Source organism: Acanthochromis polyacanthus, chromosome 17 (assembly GCF_021347895.1).
Source record: "Acanthochromis polyacanthus isolate Apoly-LR-REF ecotype Palm Island chromosome 17, KAUST_Apoly_ChrSc, whole genome shotgun sequence".
Taxonomy (NCBI): Eukaryota; Metazoa; Chordata; class Actinopteri; family Pomacentridae; genus Acanthochromis; species Acanthochromis polyacanthus.
The window spans coordinates 19,537,885-19,560,857 of record NC_067129.1 but is presented as its reverse complement, the minus strand read 5'-3'; the positions used below and the strand labels follow the sequence as shown (position 1 = coordinate 19,560,857).

The window sequence follows — 22,973 nt, the reverse complement described above, 5'->3', positions numbered from 1 at the left end:
TTTAAGGTGCTGCGGGGATTTTTTCACATCAAATTTCGAAGATCACTAAGGTGCACTAACTATGAAAAAAAGTATTAAAATCCTCTGGAAAATGAGACTGGTATTTAAGCTCTAAAATTAAAGTGGATACAGATCGGTGCATGAATCAGTATTGTGCACACTCTTTCCAGTACGTTCTTTGAACTCTCTGCTCGTCAGTGAATGGCTGTTCAGTGAAGGTGCCCCCATTGTACATTTCAATCTTTGTCCCCACTGTACATTGAAAGCTTTTATTCACATACAGTGCAATGAGCGTTTCAGTTAGAGTTGGGGGAATATGTGTGGTCAGCCCATTCTTCCCTTATCCAGCTCAAAAGACACGATAACGTCCAGCAACAGGCTCCACTTGAAAATACAGTTATGCAGATTGCTTCCTCTGATATTTTTCCTGCACTGGTTAAGGACGACTCAGATTCTCCAAAGGTAAGCTCCTGTCGGGCTGTAGAAAATTTTGAACGTCATAAAAGTTGATGATATTTTTGTCCTGTCTGGACAATTTCCTGACTAATTTTACAACAAATCACTGGGAATTACTTGAAAAGTTAGTTGATATGTTAACTGAACAATTAATTCATAAATTCATTGTTTTTAAAGGTGTCCTTAATGGATGTAACTACACTTTTTGTCAGTATTAGAAACCGGTGGCCATTTTTGCTCTTAAGAGATAATATATAAATATTCTCATGATAAAATAATCCTTGATTGTATCTAAAGCAATTTTTACATAAAAAAAATTAAAATCCTTTGAGAAAATCTACTCTGAAGGTCACACCAGACTGTAACATATATATATTAGGCTATGTCACATTGAGAAAGTTATTTTATGAGCTTTACTGCATATTTATGGGGGATTTCTATGGCAATATTTAAATATAGATAATAGTTATAGTCATACATGTGTAAACACAGCTGGTTTCATTAAACCATTTCCTTAGTAACGCCGTTGAGTCATTATTTTTTCACTTCAAAGGAATGTAGAACATTACAGGCAAATAATTGAGTTAAATTCTACCTGGCTACTGTGAACGATATTTTAATTGTTTTGTTGCACAGAAATGGGGGACTGGTCCATTCTTGGTCGCTTCCTAACAGAAGTTCAGAACCATTCCACTGTCATCGGCAAGATCTGGTTGACGATGCTTCTCATCTTCCGGATCCTGCTTGTGGCCCTGGTGGGGGATGCCGTCTACAGCGATGAACAGTCCAAGTTCACCTGTAACACCCTCCAGCCTGGATGCAACAACGTCTGCTATGACACCTTTGCTCCCGTCTCACACTTGCGCTTTTGGGTCTTTCAGATCGTTCTCGTCTCCACACCTTCTATTTTCTACATCATTTATGTCCTGCAAAAAATCACCAAGAATGAGAAGCTGGAGGTGAAGCATACTGAAGTGATGCCGGGTTCCTCGCCTCTGATGGAGAGACGCAGTCATATAGGGCTAGATGAAGAGACAGCACTGGAAGCTGGAGGTCACACCACTTGCAACAATGAGGACTGGAGCTCACAGGGAGGTGAATATGAGGAGAGTCAGCTGGAAGAGCAAGTGACAGAAGTAGGAAAGGACCCAACCCAACTGTCCAGTCAAGTCCTCCTTATCTACATCATACATGTGCTGCTGCGCTCCATCATGGAGGTGATCTTCCTCATTGGGCAGTACTACCTGTTTGGATTTGAAGTCCCACATCTGTTCCGCTGTGACACCTACCCCTGTCCAAACAGAACTGACTGCTTTGTGTCCCGAGCAACGGAGAAGACCATCTTCCTCAACTTCATGTTCAGTGTCAGTCTCGGCTGCTTCATCTTAAACATTGTGGAGCTGCATTATCTTGGCTGGATTTACATTTTCAGAGTCCTGTTCTCTGCATGCTGTCCGTGCTGCGAGTCGGACAGAGGCCCCGTGGAGCAGGTGGAACTATATTCTGACAGCAACCCACTGCTGCTTGAGCTCAAACACTCTTTACGTGGAAGGGTTGTCCTGCAGACCAACTCTCCCGTGTCCAGGGACAAGAGCAGCCGTGTCCCAAACCAGGTGCCGGCCATCTCCTTTGAGACAGACTCAACACTGGAGTGCACCTCGAAGAGAAATTCAGATGAAAAAGAACGCGCCAAAGCTAAACTGCACAACTTGGGCAAAATAGGGAGAGGCAAAAAGTCATGGCTTTGAATTCAGACTATTTCCTTTGTATTATATACATTTTTTTCTCACTTTTGACTGCAGTTGTGTATCTCAAATGGGATTTTTAATTCATGGATTTGTTTAAGTAGGCTATGAAGTTAGTAAAGATTACAAGTCTGTGATAATTGGTACAGTTTCATATAGAAGTTGGTAGATAAAGTGATTTTGTTTCTTGCCTCAGAAAATTCCAGCTTGTGCATAAAAGACTTGTATAAGCTTCTGGAATCATTATGCCGAGTGGAGTACTGATGTAAAATGTAGTGCAGCATTTAATGAAACAGTTCCTCTAAATGTAGTCAGACCAGTGTATCTGCTGTAAGTCATTGATATCACCACTTACTGTTATACTTACTCTAATATCCCTGCAGAAATCAGGACCGTAAACTGTCCTTTGTGAATAAGCAGACAATGTTTTTAGGCATCAGTGACTCAAATGAAATATCAGTCATGATTCATCCTTTTAAGCAGCCACGCTCAAGGACTCTAATTTGGTTTTAAAGTCTCTATGTTGGTCTAATTCTCATGGTTCTGTCCTTCTGAACTGTGCTGCAAGATACCAAATTTATGCAAAGTCAGTGGAGTTTAAACTGTACAGGACATGCGCTATAGTGGAGCATTTAGAGTTTCTCTGTTTTGACAAGATAGTTTTAAAAAATGTTGCCCTGCATAGCAATTACCTCTCATAATAAATTAAACATTCAAGAGCTCATATTTAGTAATTTTGGTAATCCATGCAAGATTCAGAAAACGTGAAAGCATGGGAGGCACAAAGTGGAACTATTTGCATCACATAAACAAACAAAAACACATTCTATTTATTATCAAATATAAAATCGAAACCTAACAATATCCTATCAAATCTTGACTCTCAATATCAGTCTTTTTACAAGCAAAACTGGACAGTATGGAAGTCTTTGGGTTTTAGTAAATAAAAAGACCAGGAGGGGTCACTGCTGTCTAGTGTTTCCTGGTGCTGCCTTCAGGTACTGTTGGAATTAGTAAAATTTACAATTAAATATTGACGACCCAGATAGTGTATAGTTGGAGAAAGCACGTGTCCAAGACAGACTGAATAAGACAGATCTTTCTCATACAGTCGATGGTGTCCACATGTAACATTTAAAGACGAATTGCGTTTTACCTCATGACATTGAAGATACAGCAAACTTCAGTCGAAGATGTAGATGTCAAACAATCTGAAATACTACGAAAACTTTTTTGAAATAATTAATCTTTTGATGCAGCATATAATATATTTTACTATAGACCTCTCAATGTTTCATAAAAATGAAAAATGCAAAAAATGAGATGTGTTGCATCATTTTAGATCGCGTATATCCGGCGAAAGTTACACAAAGCCGGACGTTACCAGCAGGTATTTGAACGCATCACAAGTGCATTTCTCGCACCTACTGACAATTCCAAGGAAGAAAATGCCGAAAACTTCTAGTATGACAACAACGCTGTCAGCTGTGAACCAAAGCAGGTAGGTCATTAGCATAGCTTCAATCAGCATTTACTCTTTGTTATTTTCCACTAGGGACTTTTTTTTTTTACATTGTCTGCTGAAAGTGTTCCCAAAGGCCATCGGTGCTAGAGAATGAGGGCAAAGCAGCTTAAAGGGAGAGCATTATGGCCATGCTAAGGACTTGTCAAAGCGCCAGTGTAGCTGTACAATGTGTACAGTAAGTTCAGTTTACAACCTAATTTTCTGTGAAATGTGGACCTGAGAATGTTCTCCTAATTGTATCTATGTTTGTTTCAGGCTCTATCAAAGCCTCTCTAGTGTCAGGAGCTGTGATCAAATGTGGATTAAGTTCGAATTTGCTGTTCATGGGTTCACAATAACAAAGCAGGGCTGCTGGTTTATGCATGCAGCCTCAGTAGTGAATGTCATACACAAATGTTCACATGCTCTCTATCACTTCATGCTGATGCTAAATGTTTGAGAGCAAGAAAGATAAGCTCTAAGCTCTTCTAAACAGTGTCTGTATGATGTATTAGTGTCCAGATGTGCTACTGTATACAAGTGAGAAAATAAATCCCAAACCTAGAGGATATATTTAAAGGCCGGTGAGACTGTATTGGATCAATAGGCGATCTCAATTCCTTTGCAGCACGCACAGCCGACACAGTGTATGCTTTTCTTCTGACCTGAATTGATGTTGATTGAGTGCTTATCTTTTCTTGATGAGAGAAGTGAGATTAAAATGATAAGAAAACTGTAAGTTTCATGACCTGACTTCATGCAATCCTGTATTTTTGTTTTCGTTTTTGTCAAATGTTCATTTCAGCTTCAGTTGTGGACTTTGTTATTTGACTGTGAAGACAAGACAATTCCGCAAAATGTGTGTTTTATTGCCAATCCTAGAAACTAAGAGTGACAAACAGTAAAGAAAAATATATTAATTTGGATTGCTTAAATATGGATAAAAAAAGTTGTCTATGTATTTGTCAAAATTCCTAATATGCTTAACATACGAGCACAGATAGACAATACTGGCCAATACCTGACTACCAATTTCTCAATCCAGCTCTATTTGTAATACCAAGATGTTGCCCTGTGTTACGGTTTGATCCGTTTTTTCCTATTTTTCTCCTCTTCCTTACAGATGACATTCCGAGATAGCCATACCTGCTCTAGATGCTCTCATGTGCATTCATGGACTCTCGTAATAATTTCTATGAAACTGACAGTTTCTCATTGTAAACTAATCTAACTGATAAGAAGCTGCAGGAAACTTCAAGCATGTTTCACCTAATTAAGAAAGACAAGGAGAAGGAGAAGGACCTGGGCAAGAAGGAGAAGAAAGACAAGAAGGACAAGAAGGAACGTATGTCCCAGGCAGAGCTGAAGAGCCTGGAGGAGATGAGCATACGTAGAGGCTTCTTCAACATAAATCGAGGGAGCTCAAAGAGAGACTCTAGGAACAAGCTAGAGATCTCGAGCCCTATTCCAATTAAGGTGGCCAGCAATGCGGAGCTTTGTCTCACAGACCTGGAGGCCGAGCACCTTCCCAACGCCGTGGAGCAGAATGTGGGCCAAATGAGTGCAAGCACCTCCGGTGAAGACGTGAAGGGAAATGAACTGGAGGTCCACCGCAGCTCTGTGAAGGAGAGAGCAGCTAAGTTTGGGGAGCTGGCCAAGTTGAATTCCATAGCAGGCCAGAGGAAAGTAAGTTTTTCCCAGAGCAGCAAAGAAGGCAATGCTTTGGAGGCTTCCAATCCTTCTGGGCACATCTGGACTTCTTCAAAGGCCCACCCCAACCCCAAAGGCAGGATCATGGTTCACATTCCCGAGATGGTGGAGAAGACCTACCCTGGAGCAGACCTGCAGTTGCCTGTGATTGTTGCTCCGCCGATCCCAGATCCAAGAGAGCTGGAGGTACAGCGGCGCAACACTGGAGATTTTGGCTTCTCTTTGCGTAGGACCACCATGATCGACAGGCAGCCTGACGGAGGAGTGTGCCGGCGCGTGGTGCATTTTGCCGAACCGGGGGCTGGGAGCAAGGACCGGGCTGTGGGCCTGGTGCCAGGAGACAGGCTGGTGGAAATCAATGGGATCAACGTGGAGAACAAAAACAGGGATGAAATCGTGGAGATGATCCGTCAGTCTGGAGAGTCAGTGCGGTTGAAAGTGCAGCCGATCTTGGAGCTGAGTGAGCTGAACCGCTGTTGGCTGAGGAGCACTCAAGGCCTGCACAAAGACGCCTTTGATGTAAGTAGTACTGTTAAATCATGCCCAGTCTATTGTGTGTGAAGATGCCAACTTGCAAAATCAAATTCCGTATTTCCTCTTGTTCTTTTTCTTCTTTTTTAACTTCAGTTTATGCGGTGGGCTGATGAAAGAAAGGAACATGTCAAGATTCCGATTTTTAATTGGCTATGATTTGGCTCTTTCAAACAGTTCCCTATATTTGCATTGAACTTAAAAGAGTATATATTTCTACATCTGTGATTCAAATACTACACTCTAACCACCTAAACTACCTAAAAAACTACGAACACAACCCTTTCTTTCTTTAATTTAGGTATTTCTTTTTCCTATATATCGAGTTTGAATGCATATATAATAGCTTCAAGATGTCTGGATCATGGGTGGAACGGCAGTGACGCTGGTAATGTGATTTGGTGCTTGCATGTATGGGGGAGTGTCTGCGTGTGTGTTTTTGAAAGAGAGAATGTGTCCTGGTGTACATATAATCCCCCTCCCACCCCCCCAGTCCATTGACACCAAACAATGGGACGCTGAAGGAAACAACGGCCCAAACGCCACCACAGCTCAAGGCCATATGGTCTTGCAAGACTTGGCTGGTCGCCCATTCACCTCCTTTCACCCAGATAATCATGTGCAACAAGTAGAGGAGCATCAAGTTAAACTCTTTATTGGCCAGCACAACAAGCACCTGAATGTGGGCCTTTTGTTGGTTCATTTTGTGGTTGTGGAGTTTAGACAGTTTGTAAGACAAACTATGGTCAGGGTTGGGCAGTATGCCAGTAATTGAGGTGTAGCAGTAATGTTGTGTGCTGCTGGGAGGTTAGCACACTATATGGACAGACTTGTATGCAGATGGAATGTTCTGTTGTTATTTTTATTTAAAAGAAAAAAAACAGAATAGTGTTAGATATTACAGACACTTGGAAATTAGGAAAATATAACGCTGCATGCTTTATCTTTGGTAAACTGTAGAGTGTATCGCATCCATTATGTGTAAATTAATTCCTTTTGACCAAACCACATTGGACCAGCTGCCAAATTCAGATTTATTCAGAATCACAAAGTACAAGAGCTATGAAATGACAATAGACTAATTGGCCTACTAGCGAAAACATATGATTTGTGTAGTGATGGAGACGCCTGCATTCTTTCAGGGTATATTAGGACTGCAAGTACCAATTATTTTCATTGTAGATTAATCTGTCAATTTTTTGTTTATTTACTAATCAGTTGTTTGCTTTAAAAAATGGTGAAAAATTACTTGTAAAACCAAAATTGTTTAGTTAACGTCAAAGAAACCAAAAATGAAAAAAAAATCCACATTTTGGAATTTGAAAATTTTGACTTTTACTTAAAACAATCACTCAAACCAATTAATTGATCACCAAAGCAGTGGTGATTAGTTTAATAATCAAATACTTGTTGAAGCTCCAGAGTACATTAAATTGAACTGTGAGAATCGATGTGTACATAAACTGCAACAGCGCTTTAGTAGTAAACAGAACTTGTTTCGACTTGTAGCCTTCATGGAGTCATAATGTTGAGGATGACGGTTCATTTCTTTCCCTACTTCATGCACCTTGAAGTTGTGCCATAAATTCCTGCTCTGCTTCTAATCAATGTGTACACAGCCAGAGACGCGATTAATTTGCTTCCCTGGAGGAGATGCGTGTCTCCCAGCCTACTTTGTCCCACATTCAACCAATCTTGACGACCATCATAAGACAGGCCATTTGAAAAAGCCGAAAATGTGCATGTGAGGCTGACCTAGAACCAACAGCACTATTTATAGGGAGTTATAATAAGATCTGGATTCTAGATCTAGAGCTCTGTAGTACAGTTACATACCATATGTGATGCATGCACATACAGTCATTTGCATGCTGGCTGCATGTATTAAAATGATTTTTTTAGGGGGGCGGGGGGAGGGGGGGGGGGGGAGTACTCTTATTTGACACTTTATTTGCAAGATTTACATGATAAGACGACCGTCATGCCCGTCTGTTAAATATGAAGCTGTAACCAACTGGCAGTTAGCTTAGCAAAAAAATGGATGCACAGGTACACAGATTGCCTGGTTTTCTTCCAAGGTAAAAAAATCCATCCATCCATCAGCACCAATAGATCCTACTAGTTAACACATTGCGTTTATATGTAACTCAGCTTTAAAAAATAATTGTGGTTTTACAGGGATCTATTTGTTGGCAAGGAGCAGTGACTTTACAAAAGTTTGTCATCACAGTGATGTTGCCAAGCAACTGGTGGTATCAGCTAAACACCTGCTCTCCATCGGCCTGCTGTCTGTTGTTTTCTTCTTTTCTTTTGGTTTCTGATTACAGTGCTGTCAGACGGTTTACTTTACATGCAGATGCAAAGGCGAGGTGCTGTCTCCTCACCGATCTAAACGTCTCAAGCGCTACATGAATATCATCTCAGAGATGAGCACATTTGTTATTTAAAGCCTCATTGGCAGATCACCTGTAAAGAGGAAAATGGCTTTAAATGTGCCTCTCTGTTTATTCTGCACAGTTGAGCAGGTGAAGCTTTTGTCCACTGGGTGACAGCTGCTGCTCAAACAAGATATAAGAACAACTGCTCTTAAGTCTAAATTGGATTTGAAAAGCTTTCAATTATATTCACTGTCTACCCTTTTATTCACCATCTACCCTTCTTCATAAATCCTGAGTTTTAGGCTGCATGTTCAGATTGCAGTAAGTCCTGTCTTTGTAAGTCTCATTCATTTCATCAACTTTACAAGTTCTGAATGTCTTAAATAATCATACCTGTAATGAATACAGTGATGCAAATATTTGACCTTCTCATTATATATTTCAGAGATTCATATCTGATCGGTTTGTTTTTTGCTGGAAATTCTGTCTTGGTTTTAACAGAAGAAAAAATTGATTACTTGAATTCAAAGCTCAAAACTATCAAAAGCAGTCTACATTAGAATAGTAGAAGCATCAGGTAATCCAAAGTGTCTGAACCAGGTGCAAAAAGAGTGCTCATACCATACAGACATACAGCTGTTGAAGTTACATAACACAGCCCTGCTGCACTACCTGCTGTGTACGGCAAAAGTATGTCTACCTGCGTATTGTTGTCTTTCAGGCAGAGAGGCATAGAGCTATGTTTAAAATTTTGAATGTTTCTTCTAGTCTCAGTAAATCAACTCATTAGAGGACATCTAAACCTTTTGACTTTCATTTGAAAAATATCACCCCCGACTTAAAGACCTTCTCCAGTTTTCAATCTTGTCCATATGATGTGTTTGTGTTCTCGAAATCATTGCCACTTTAAAACCGCAGCATACGAGTCTCAAAAACACATATTCCAATTTCTGGAGTTTCATATGTAAAAAAAACAAAGGAATCGGCGGGTTATTGGCTTGGCCAATTATCAAATTTAATATTCAACATTGTACCAACTGTCTGTATCATTAGTTTTTAAAATAGATTTCTGATCAAAGAAATTTAATTTAAAAAAATTACTGTTCTGGCCCTGATGCAGCTATCTATCTCCATCTGTTGTCACCAGATTTTCACATTTAATTTTTACAGAAAATTTATATCGGCTCCAAATATCAGTCACTGGCATCCTTGGTTACATGTAGGCCATTTCATTTTAAGGCAAGAAGGGAATATTTTCATGGGAAAAACTTCTAAATATGAATACTCAGAGATGAGTTTTTAGGGTTTCAATTAACTAATACTTGTGATTGTTTCTGCAATCACTGTATACAACTGATCCTTCTTTCCAAGTAAGTGAGTTTTTTTTGGCATAATATTACTACTTTGTCATTTCAGGAGCTACACTGTCCTCTGTGCTTGTCACTGTCACCCACAACTAACCCCATGTTCCCATATTTTCATCTAGCATCCTCACATCATTGATCTCATTTACCTCTCCTCCCTTACATTTCCTGTCTTTTCTACAGTCCAGACACAGTTTCTGCTATTTAGAAATTAGCAAATGGTGTAATCTCCGCTTTGAGCTGCCCGTTTACATTACATCATCCCCATTTCCAGTAGGGAGATTCTGCAGTAGCAGAGTATTAGCAAAGGCGTGGATTAGAAAGAGGTGGGGCTTCCTGGAATAAAGCTGTTTGGTTCGTGACAGAGGCAACACCTACGATGTCATTTTGTCTGGCCTCCATTCTTTCTAATTTAGTGCTTTTTGTTTTTGCCTTGGCACAAACGGTGACATAAGTTAGACTGCTTTGATTCCAGTTACGGCAGATTCTTGGCATTCTTAGGTGTGCCGTGTCCGGTGTAATGTCTGTCAGTCAATGGGATGTTTGACACGCCTTCATCACGTCAGCCAGAGCTGCTGTCACTGAGAATCATCGTTTGTCTTGTAATACTTTTCATGAGTCTCACTACTGGCAGGTTAATTGAGATTATAATGGAGTGCTGAAAAGGCTGTGTTTTCATCAGTGATATTTCCAGTTTTCTTTGTGCTTTTTTGTTTAATTAATAAGTTATCTTCAGCTGCTAAATGAGACATTGTTTCCTTTTTTGCTCTCTCCTGAGGTGAGCTTACACCTGAGTGTGATTCTGCTTCTCCTACATGTTCACGTGGCCTACTTTCAGAAAGAAGTTGGGATTTTCAGGCCCATCTACTATTAAAATCTGGGTCACATCCTGGAATTTTGACAGGACGTCAGAATGTGATGTCCCATGATTCTTGTGAGCTCGCAAAGGATTGGATAGTGGTCAAAAGTCTCATGTGATTTCTGACTTCTTTTCTTGCAATATAGAGCATTTGGAAATATGAATCTATTATCGTCAGCTTCTTTCAATGAATGTAATATTTTTTATTTATTTTTGTGTTTTAAGATTATTTTAATACAATGTGTATGTCATGTTTTAAAAGAATTAAAATTAAACTGCGATTTGATTTGAGTGTATGATGATGATTTAAGTGGGTCAGAATCAGCAGTGTCTATGGCGTATGGAGTCCTTAATCTTTGGTCTGCACTAACCGTGTGTAGACAAACAGTCGTCACACTGCTGTGTCCCAGTAACAGACTCTGGGGATTAGCAGTCTGTGCTAGATAGACCAGCCAGGCTGCATGTTTGACTGGATCGTACAGAGCGCTAATATGTGAACTTCGAAGCTTAACGTGGGGAAGAAATGCTGCATATCTATGTACACATTTTTTTTTTTTTTTTTTGCCAGAAGGCTCAATTTGTTAACTAACACATCATTTAACAGTTAGAATTCTCATGGTGCTTTTGAGGTATTTTGACTGTGGTAGCTCAACAACACAATATCAGTCACTTTGTATATAACAAGTTGTTGTTTGATAAAGTCCAATTTTTTTCCAGACTTTATGAGGAGGATAAGAAGGTGCCAGCAGTTGTTCAGCTCATCCTTACACAGTGAAGCCTGTTGCTACATTTCCGTGTTTTCCTTGTGCGTCTACTCTTCATGATACTGAATGCCTACCTCCAGGCAAATTGCCTTCAAGTGCTTTTTTTACACAACTGGTTTTACAGCAACGCAGTTTCGACAGATCTTTCAGTTTAAAATGTCAAGACACTGTTTGTTTTGATAGGAAGAACACCTGTTAAGGTTATGTCTTACTAGTCTGTGTCTTATTTTGAAATGACTGAAACTTACAAGTACACTTTGCTACACATTAGCATGAAATGAGTGTTATTTGTGGTTTCTGTGACCATAGCGTGGTGTTATGCTTTTATTAGGGTTAGCCTTCAAACAATACAATGTCTTGAATTTAGGTCAGTAGTGTGGCTGAGCAGAACCTTCTGTCTTGTGCAATGAAATTAATTGGTTGATAGCTCCCTCTTGTGGTGGAAAAGAAATAGTGAGGAACAAATATGTCACAAATGTCACATGTGGCATTTGTGACATATTTGTTCCTCACTATTTGTTCCTCTGACCTGAGTGAACACATTTAGACTTGAGAGTTTATGTGTATGTTTGCATGTTTTTCTACTGATATGTGCATTAGCTGCACATAAAGATAAGAAGAGTTTCATCTCTCAGTGCCTTAATTGCATTATTCTGGCTTTCCATTTCCTTTAAATTGAGAAAGAATTAATGAATTTCTGCAGCAGCATTTTCAAGTTAGTATTTTGCCTAATGAGGGGGACTCCTTTTTGGATTTACTTGTCACCATGGAGGGCAGGGAGAAGTGGCAATTGATGTGGTTATGCAAATTCTATTTATAGCCTCCCTGTATTTCAGCAGCTGTCCCTCTTCTATCTCCCTGCCCAGCTCCCCTGCCCAGCTCCTCTCACATTACTCCCCCCTCCACTCCTCAGACCACAGCTTCACCGTGCTGTGCAGGCTGTGACCCCGCCCTCCACGTTGCCCCCCCCCCCCCTCTCTGTCAGGGCTAGTGAGTGTGTGATCCTAGCAGACCCAGGCCTTGCCCTGTCTTGGCCCTGACCGCACTGCTCCAGTGGTAGAAGATTGGAAGGTTAACCAGGCCCAGAGAGAAGGTAATGGGCTCGGGCCTATGGTGGACTGTGTGTGTGGCGAGTGGTGAGATGTGCTCTGGGTGTACGCTCTGCTTAGCACTTCCATTAGGGTTCTGATGGTGCCTCAGAATGGCCTCCTTTGCTGCTGAAACTATTTATAGGAGTGGACGCTGATGAAAGCAGGGCCAGAGATGGTGAAACATGTTGCTGCGCAGCTCATTTTTGCTGTGCCTCCTCAATGCGTAAAAGACTAAATTTTAGTTTAAATAGTGAGTGAAAGGCTGTGAGAGGTGTTACGTGAATTTTTGAAAGGTGCACGTTTCTGTGTTCATTAAATGGAGTGAAGTGTAAGTGCGAAGATTACTTTCATGTTTGATTCATTTTGTGAAGTGATCATTTGTAGTCCTCGCTTTAGTGTCTTTTGGCAACATTTCTTTTTGTTATGTGAAAGTCATATTGATTGATTTTATGCCATCACTACAAAAGAGAAAAAAATGCCCATTATTTAACTGTTTTGTGGTGACTGAGGTGAAGGGCAGATTATCATAGATACTTACAGTAGCTGAGTACAGACTTCTAGTCCTGTTTGCAGTGACTCTTGTTAGACATCCATGTTTATGTTTTCTACTTGTCTGTTGCATTATGATAAAGGCAAACCTTTCATTTCATTGTGATGTCCATTTGTTCTATCCTCAGTGCTGCATGGTCCCACTGCCCTGTTGGTGTATGACCTGTTGTGTGCAGAAAACAAGTTCACAGTATCCCACTGCTCGCCCATAAATTCCCATTTGTCATCGCTCAGCACAGTACACCCTCCTGTCTTCGGCTGTCTCTTTCTTTTTGCCCTTCTCTCATCATTCCATACACTTATTCACGTCGTCCAGCTTAATCCATGACTTCTGGCCTATCACCATGGCGTACAAATCACGCTTTTCTTTCTGGGAGCAAAAGGGAAGTCTCGCTTTGGTGTTTTTTTTTTTTTTGTCTTTCAGTTTATATCTGTATTGTTGTTGTTTGTTCAATTTGTGAAATGTCAGTTTGTGGTATCAGAGAAGAGCATTGGTCTGAATGTGTGGTTTGATCTTTTTCTGCATTACTTCCTCTTGTGTAGGTTAAAGTTGAGAACAAGCCAGATGTAAGTGTAGCTGCATGCATTTGGACGGTTATTCGCATACTACAAACTGTTTTGTGTGCTCAAACACATTTAGCTACTAATCTTTATTATGACGAATTGTTAGCCAGTTTTTTAGATTATGCATATCATTCTCAGTAAAACTACAGAGAATGGGATTACAGCTTGGGTTCAATAAACATAATTTTCTCTCAGTTGAATTTAGTTTTAATAGTCAACATTGCATATTACTTGTGCCCACTTTTACAATTACCAATACAAGTTTAGCAATTTTAAAACGTTAACACAGAGATTTGAACTGGAATCAGACTTAAGGGCATGGTTTTAATGGTGCACTGTGGAGTTTTCTTGTTTTACATTTATTCAATGTTTCCCAGCTAAATGCATGAGTGTATCCTTGAGGTCTAACAACTGTGCTCAGCACATTTCTTTCTAGTTTTTAAAAATATTTTAAATTATGAATTGTTCACATCCAGATTTGCTTGCTAGCTGTGCTCTTCTACACTGTCTGTACTGGCAGCCCTGTTTGTTGGCGTTTACTGCCACCAACTGTCTCATATTGTGTGAAACCAACAGCAGGATGTGCATGTGCATGATTCAAAGAAGATAATGCTCAGAAACTACTGATCAAAGACTCCACAGGATGCTTTCACAGTTTTGAAAGAAACCCTCTCTGACACAACACACAAGTACATGTCCATTTTTCTCCAATTTTAGTAATCAACCCATCCCAATTAAAAAAAATACAAACGTTATGGACAAAACTTACATTTTGGGATAGGGTTTTACTCAAACAAAAATCCATTTCAGATGAATCATCTATTCAGAGCTGTTTTGACAGTTTATCTGTATCAGCCATAGGAATAACTTGCAGTATTCTCTACCTTGCTGTGTTTGTATCCAGTCTGATGTAGATAGTAGTCAGCCTCAGGCAGGAACTAAACCTGGGCTAGACACTGGAAGTGGTCCACAATTACCTGCAGCATCAGCGGAAGAATCCAGTAGTAACATTGCCATGCCAGACACTCCAGGGGAGGATCCGAGCTCTGGCGGTAAAAAGGTGGTGAGGGTTGTGAGAAGAGTTGTTCGACGTGTGGTTCCTGCTGGGACAGAAGAACAGAATCCACCACCAAGCGCTGCCTCTGCAACCGCTGCAGACTCTGTCCTCCAAAAACCCAGAGCCGCTGGGGGGACAAAGATGACATATCCATGGGATTGACCAGTCTGATGGGCAGAGGTAGAACCAAGGAACACCGGCCTCGCACCCGCACCCAAGACCGCAAAGAGGAGGAGCTAAAGCCGGAAGAGGAGAAAGGAAAGGTGGAGGAAGAGGAGGAGAAAACTAGTGTAGAAAAACCAGAGGCGGCCTCATCTGGACCCACTACTGCTGCTTTAACCCCTGCACCACCAAAGGCAAACCCCTTCACTCCGCCTGCCGGGTTCATCCCTCCACCCAAAGCCGACCCTTTGGCCCCGCCTGCCGGGTTCATCCCTCCACCCAAAGCCGACCCTTTGGCCCCGCCTGCCGGGTTCATCCCTCCACCCAAACCCAACCCTTTGGCCCCACCTGCTGGTTTCATCCCTGCCCCCAAACCGAATCTGTTGACTCCTCCACCTGGTTTCATCCCTGCCAGAAAAACTAGCCCAGTGCCCCCAAAACAGAGTCCTCTAGCAAGACCTCCAGGTTTCGTCCCCGTCCAAAAGACAGATTCCTTGGCTCCTCCTGCAGGGTTCATCCCAAAGCCTCGTTCCCTTGCCACAAAGAAACCGGAGGTACTGAGTGGATGAAGTGCATGCTTGCTACCTAACCTCTGGGTGGAGCATGACTTGACATAACACCACAGACATTCCTGTTCATATACTAGTATATGTAACCTGCTTGAACATCAAATCATCAGATTTGCTTTTAGATGTGGATCATAACTTTTTAAATGTTCATTGTTAACACTATGAACTCCCAGCATTTTCTACAAATAACTCTTGATACCAGACAAAAACTAGATACCATAAAGCCACCCTGAAGAAGTGAAGAGCAGCAGGGTGCATGTGTGAGCTCATGATCAGCCTTCATCAGTGGGTATCAGCGTGTGCTCATAGCCTGCTCGCTGCTGCTCTGGTCAGTTCAAGTTTTCTTTGACCGCTGAGCTGTGACTCATTACTTTCTCCAGCTGCAGGCAGAGACGAGAAGTTGTGCTCTGCGTGCCGTAGACCACTAAGACAGGGACTTTCAGGGTCTTTTGAGGTGCTTTTTAAAGAGCCTGGCATCATTACAAGAATTCAGATACCCATGATCCCAGTTTGTAATGTGCCACCTTGCATAGCTTGGTAAGTAGATAATTAGTCTTAGCCTCAGTTAATCTTTTGAAATAACATTTAATAGCATTTTGCTCTCCAGTTTGTTGATATACTTTCATAGTCTCCATTTCAGTTTGTTCTTCAGACAAGGTTATGTTTTTGTTTCTTTGACATACCGTCTGTCAGCAGGCAATCTAAAAGTTTTATCAGCAGATGTCCATAAAATCTGGCGAACAGTTGGGTATTTGGCTGCAGAGAGAAGGATTTGATTTTGGAGATATGTACCTGGTATTTTTTTGCTGAAGGATATCGTGTTTTTAACTGCTCTAGGGAGAGATTTAGTTTTCAAATATTAAGCGCAGGAACACTGGAAGCTTGTGCAAGCCAGTGATTTGACTTCTCTGCTCTCACTGGAGCTATGCCCGTACAACAAAGAGCATTTTTGTGCTGCAGACCTCAGCTATTACCGTTAGCAACAACTAAATAATCCCTGAAAAAGACAAGTTTTATATGTGCCATAGTTCACAATTCGCCTTTAAGCTTTGTATGAAAGTTTGTTGAATTCTAACTTGTAGGATCTTACATTATAGAGAACAAAATAATGGAAATTAGCATTTTGATGGCCTTACTAAAAAGTAAAAATGAAATAATGATTTTTTTTGTGATCAAAAAAGTTTTCAACATTGTAACCTCAACTTTAAATATAACTTCAAACAGCAGCTGATATGCAACAAAACGAGACTGATTGGTCTCACAGCTGTTTCAGAGCAGTGCTATAGAACTTATGATTGTTTAATATCAGGTTCAACTCTCAGATTAACTCTTGATATTTTCAGCTGAGATGCTGCTTAATTGTTTCATTACTTTCCAGAGATTTGCAACAGATTGCTGCTTAAACAGCCGTCGACAAACAAAAGCCTCGAACCATTATTCCTTTGCTGCGGAGCTTAATGATCCAATTTTCTTTAATAGTCATTTTCCTTACTTGTTTCCTGATTGAATTAACTGGAAAATTAAATTAGAGGGGAAGGAAACATCCCTTGAAGTTGGTTGTGGTTTCTGGATGTGTAAAATTGAATCAAAATTTAAAAGTAAATACGCCAAGCTAGTACATCGTTGCCATCATCACCTCGCCATGTTAACTCCATCTCTGTGTGTGCACGTTTGTCCATGTGTTTGTGAATATTTGCATACACTGTGTAAAGGTTAAGGAGACCTCTTGCCCCCCTGTGGTCCCCAATGGTAAACCATCCCCTGGTGTACTCCCCCATGCCCAGTCTGCACCGAATGAACAGGTGTGTGCTCATCTCGCAACAAACTTACATGCAGCACATTCAAAAATACACATTTTTTCCCCCCTTTTTGGATGCGGTTTTGAGTGGACAAGCACAGAAATGATCTCTGGATGACTGATTTTACCATCTGGCTGCCTGTTTTGTATCGCTGGTCCTGCTATTCAATTGTAGGTCCCAGAGCTGATTCCCTCTGAGGAAGACTACAAGCGTGTGAAGAGGATCTTCACTATCGATGGCAATGATGTAACTTTTCTCCCTGCTCAGCTTGTTTGGTTTGCTTCTGCCATGCTTTACCAGAGCGTGACCGGCCTGAGTCGACTGCTTGCTTCCTCAGATTCTGTCCAAAAATTGCCTAGGTCCACATTAGGCTATCCCAGGAAGTCCCACTGCGAAGAGGGTTTTAAATTTCAGGAGTCCCCCTGTGTTGTTGGACAACTGGTGTGAAATCTGAAACTTTGTGACCAAACAGATATGTCTAGACACATAAGTTATACGGATGCCTTTAGATCTAATTTAGAGGCCTTCTTGGCAGTACGAGCCAGACTTGAGTATGCATGTGGTTTCACATCCCATTTTGGACCCATGAATGCCATCTGAATTGTATTCAGTACGACGGAAATGTTCAGAAAAGAGAACAGCATGAATCATTGTACTCTTACAGATGACTTTTATTTCTCTGATAATAGTTACCTTTGACTTATGCGATCATTTTAGCGGCTTCGGTTCTCTCAAGGTCTACTACATTGAAAGGCACTTCTTTTTATTCTTTCTCTGATCTCCTATTGTCTCTATTCATGTCCTATGTCTCTACCTCTGCTTTTTTGCGGGTCACTGGATCCTGACTTGCCGCTGTCCTCTTTGCTGTTTGCATGGCTAGCGTGCCAGAGGCCACAAACCCACTCAGGTACAGCCTGCTCGACCGTGGACTCGCAGCACTCCCTTGGTCGTACAGTGCTGGAGTCTAAGCTCGTTCTTTTCTACTGACCCCCTCTGCCCTTCTTTGTGTGTGCCTGTCCGTTCGCCTTTATCCTCTTGCCGCTTTGTGGGTTTATGCGTGGTGCTGGAATGTACTAATGTGACATAAACCCGTGATTGCCAGAGTTGGTTCAGGGGTTCTTGACCAGGTTTTAAAGGGTTTGACAAGATTAATTTTTTTTTACCAGTGCTGCATTTAATTTACGGTGGACTCAATGTGCCATGCAGCTGGATGATGGTATGGCTGCTTTTACTCTTCACACCTGCATGTAGATACTGAGGTTATATTATCATCATATGCAGCAGTAAGCAGCTTATTTGTCAAATGGTTATCTGTGACTCCGGGGTCCCTGACTTTGCATGCAGTGGTACAGTATATTTTTATGTGTGGTGTTACATTGGATCTTTGTGTTTGTACGGTACCATGCCTTCTCTTTTGCTCCGTGTATTAGCATTTCTGTGTTTTACAGTTTGCGTGGTATCTTGCATTTATACCTTATTGTGTACAGCTGACGGTGTTAACTGTGACTGTTTTTCTCAGTCGCTCTGGTACATTTGCCAAATCAGCCTTGACATTTCTTAAAGAGTAAGTGTTTTTTTTTTAAATAACTCTTACAAAAAGCGCCGCACAATAAAAATAGAACAAAGACACACTTTTTCTTTGTGCTTTGTATCAAATTCAACAATACAAAGGTACACAACACTGTATGTGGGAGTTTGATTGCAGGAGATTGGACAGGATTCACATTTCTGCTTTTTTTTGTTTGTACTGCAATTTGTTGACAGACCATGTCACCGTGATACAGAGGAGAAAAACACAAGACAGTTTTATAGAACTGCATTACCCAAAAGAAGAAAAAAAAATCTATCACAGCAGACACCTGCAGAGGCTGGATATGACAATCTGAAAGATTCTTTCTGCACTGCATTGTAAAGGAAGATATCTGTTGTAATGTGGTTGAGAATCTGTGGCCCGACAGACAGGAGGTGTAGAAAAACTGAACTGTAATTCAACATATAATGCTACGTGTACAGTTCTGCCTTAGGGATGTTTACTATGTTTGCATTTCTAATTTTGCATTTTTTTCCCCTTTGTGCTATGCAGTGCTGTAAAACAGTGTTGTTTATTCTATTCTGTGTCACACTGAACAGAAAACAAATGTATGATATGACAGGACCATTAAACAGATAACCAGTATGGTGCATTTTGATCATTATGACAGCAATTAAAATAGCCTATGGTTGTGCACAGACATGCATGAATGTGTCCAAAGCTTTTGCAGTTTGATTAAAATAATGAGAAACTGCTTTTATGATGTGCACAAGTGACTCTAGAATGTGGAGGCTGAACAAGCACTTTGAGAATTACTGTTCTAATTTGAGAAATGTATCACAGCAACTAAGATAGACTTCAATGCGACACAACATGAATTTGTGGACTGTCCCCGCTGACCCACACATTGCACTTCAGTGCACCTTTTAATCCCTTCCCATTAATGCATGAATGCCGTAGTTACTTTGTGGGGAACTCCTTGAATGCCTGACTTATTCTAGCAGTGCTGCTTGACTTTCTATTGCACTGTTGGGTTGCTGTTGGTTTTTAAATTGTATTCTTTACTCCGATTAACCTGTGACCTACTATTCCATTTTTTTCTCACTTTGTCATATTTTACACAATCATGCATTCTGAATGTAATGTTTAACTGTTTGAATTAAAGCGCTGAAAATAATGATGTTTGCTCCCATCTTTGTCCAGTCCAAGGTTGCCGAAGACCCTGTGGCGTTCCTTCAGGCAGCGCATTCAGCTGCAGCCAAGGTCTGATCACGGGTTTCAGTTTCATTCCCTTATGTTTTGGAGTGATGTCGGTTATGTGTTTTTTGCGTGTAACAAACTAGTCAATGAGTGAAAGACTCAGAGTTAGTGAGGGAATCTTACCCCTTAAAAAGCCCATGATTCCCTTTCCTGTTGCCTTAACTGTTGAAGTCTCTGAGTGAAAAGTACCCTACTCAGACTCATCAGTTAACTTCGTGTTTCACTCTCATCTCAGGAGTTTTGGTGCAGGTTTCCAGTGTTTGTTACCTTGATTGCACATCTTTCTGGGATTTTGTGTTTCCATGCATGACTCTGTTCAAACACCTGACATACGTAACCTGGTTCAGCTGTAATTTTTAGGTTTTTTTTGTGTATGTGGTGTACCTTGTGTGAATGGTTGCTGTGATTGGCTCTGATGGATCACCCTTGTCTCACCTTCCATCTGTGAACTTATTAAATGCACTATCGGTGAGTCCAGTGAACACTCTCTGAGCTCTGAAAAATGCATTTAAAAACGGGTCACTGGAACTCGAGTTCTTCTGTGGAGGGCTGCCAGTGTAATGGACGTAAATGCGGGAGGTGAAATACAAAATCATACCAGTTCTCGCAAAATCTTACATGTTTTCAGACCGAAAAAGGCCCCTTCACCGAACGAATTCATTTCCCCTTCTCTCATGTGACTATGAACTGTGTTTGTGAAAATCTCATTTGTGTGATCCTTCTGAAAGTCCATTATGCAGTGATGTGATTTAATAATCAATAATTTAACACTGATTATTATTTTATTATCTTTAATGTTCAGTAATTGTTCATACAAATGTGTCTCCAACAGGGAAAGACTGAGGAGCAGATAGCAGCAGAGAGAGTCTGGTATAATACGGAAAAAGTATGGCTTGTTCACAAGGATGGATTTTCCTTGGGTTAGTATAACATCTATGTTTATTTATTAGCATGCATTATGACAGGTATGCATGGGTGTTTAAAGCAAACAAAATGTTAAAAGGTGCCAGAATAAACGCCTCCATTTTACCTTAGGGCGTTTGTAATTAGACTAACCATGTTTTCAGCACTGACCGTGTGTTAAGTTTTAATAAATCTTAGACATTATTAAAAGAGATATAACTCCCTCACATTGTCAGGCATGTAAGATGAGATGAAGCTTTTGCACTCGGGTCAAGATCGTGTGTCACGATAAATTAACTCCGCACTTTGTGGTGATGCAGCGACTCTCCTGAAGACACAGACAGGCAGCCTGCCAGAGGGGAAGGTGAAAATCCGCCTGGAGAGTGATGGATCTTTATTGGATGTGGATGAAGATGATGTGGAGAAGGTATTTAATCATCAAATCAACTCTGAACCTCATCAATTACAGAAGACACTGGGTGAGTGTGTGACCGCCTCTGACTTTGAACTCCAGGCAAACCCTCCCTTGTTTGACCGACTGGAGGACCTGGCCTCGCTGCAGTATCTGAATGAGTCGAGCGTGATGCACTCTCTGCGGCAGCGCTATGGCAGTAACCTGGTGCACACCCACGCTGGGCCCAACATGGTGGTCATTAACCCCATTAGTGCTCCCTCAATGTATTCTGAGAAGGTAGGGTGCTGCCGCTGCCTAATGTGACACATCTCTTGTGGATAAGCATAAATGAGAGTGTAGTGAGAATGAAATGCATTCACAGTGATACTAAATTGATATGTATAGCCTCAGTGATTTTTTTTTTTTTCCCCTCTCCATCTTCTTTCTAGGTGATGCAAATGTTCAAGGGCTGCAGAAGGGAGGATGCTGCCCCTCACATTTACAGCATGGCACAAGCTGCCTATAGAAACCTTCTGACCACTCGCCAGGATCAATCCATTGTCTTGCTGGGCAAGAGTGGAAGTGGCAAAACCACCAACTGCCAACACATTATCCAGTATCTGATAACCATCGCTGGAAGCACCAACAAAACCTTCTCTAGTAAGTTGGAAAGGATACACTATGAATTTAGTAAATTTAGTTTGTGCTTTCAGTCATGTGTTTCCTGCCAAATAACATTTTTTTCTTGTTGCATGTAGCGGAGAAATGGCAGGCTGTCTATTCGGTTTTGGAGGCTTTTGGAAATGCCTCCACCTGTATGAATGGGAATGCTAGTCGCTTCTCGCATATTGTTTCACTGGACTTCGACCAGGCGGGCCTGGTGACCTCAGCCTCTATCCAGGTACAAATAACACATTTATTTCAGTCACTTGGAATCAGCTGCTGAATCTCTTCCTTATGCATGCCTGCTTTTATCACACACTTGAGGCTTTGTTATTATGCCTACTTGCATGGCCTGTGCTAATATTATTTTTGTGTCATTTTAATATCCTGTCCTGCTATTGCTTTGCAGACCATGCTCCTAGAGAAGATGAGAGTGACAAGAAGACCAGAGGGGGAGTCCACTTTTAATGTCTTTTACTACCTGATGGCTGGAGTAGATAGCTCTCTTAGGTCGGGATTATTACTCTCATGCCAATTAAAATTACAATACGACACAGTTCTGCACTGGATTTATTACGTAGATATATCACAGTGATATAGTGCTCCTGTTGGAAAGTGCTGCCCGTTCCAGACTTTCATGTCCTTTTGTGTTGTTTCTTATTTCTTCATCAGAACTGAGCTGCACCTCAATCACTTCGCAGAAAACAATGCATTTGGAATCACAGCACAGACTAAGGTGAATGCTACCTGTTTTTATAGAGCCAGAGATGGAAAAATATTACTTTAAGAAGCTACAAAGCTAAAGTGCTTTTATGTGAATCTGCCAGACAGAGGATAAGCAGCGGGCCTCCCAGCAGTTTTCCAAGCTGCAAGCAGCCATGAAGGTTCTGGGAATCAGTGCTGATGAGCAAAGGGCCCTCTGGCTTGTCCTTGGGGCCATCTACCATCTTGGGGCTGCAGGAGCAACCAAGGGTAGGATTGCTACACTCACAGAAATGTTTGCCGTGCTACAGCTGTATCATTTAATAATGCTGATAATGTTTTTCATAATAGAACATGTACCAGTAACAAAGATTCGGACTGATTGGTGCGTTCACACTCCAATGCATGATGAAAAACA

General features: G+C 41.1%; 2 protein-coding genes across 2 annotated transcripts in view; both read left to right on the top strand.

Moving 5' to 3' along the window:
• The first annotated feature begins 1,094 nt into the window (after positions 1-1,094).
• LOC110961030 (gap junction delta-2 protein) lies at positions 1,095-2,204 on the top strand. The gene has a single exon (XM_022208480.1). It carries the CDS (start codon positions 1,095-1,097, stop codon positions 2,202-2,204), a length of 1,110 nt encoding a protein of 369 aa, XP_022064172.1.
• A 1,364-nt stretch (positions 2,205-3,568) lies between these two features.
• Positions 3,569-22,973, top strand: part of LOC110961034 (unconventional myosin-XVIIIa) — a 68,585-nt gene continuing 49,180 nt past the window's right edge. Inside the window, 11 exon segments of the mRNA XM_051937539.1 lie at positions 3,569-3,702; positions 4,829-5,934; positions 19,837-19,896; positions 20,726-20,813; positions 21,117-21,223; positions 21,311-21,487; positions 21,640-21,850; positions 21,949-22,091; positions 22,263-22,363; positions 22,526-22,589; positions 22,681-22,825. Of these exon segments, the coding sequence (XP_051793499.1) occupies positions 4,966-5,934; positions 19,837-19,896; positions 20,726-20,813; positions 21,117-21,223; positions 21,311-21,487; positions 21,640-21,850; positions 21,949-22,091; positions 22,263-22,363; positions 22,526-22,589; positions 22,681-22,825 (2,065 nt within the window). The 5' untranslated portion in view covers positions 3,569-3,702; positions 4,829-4,965.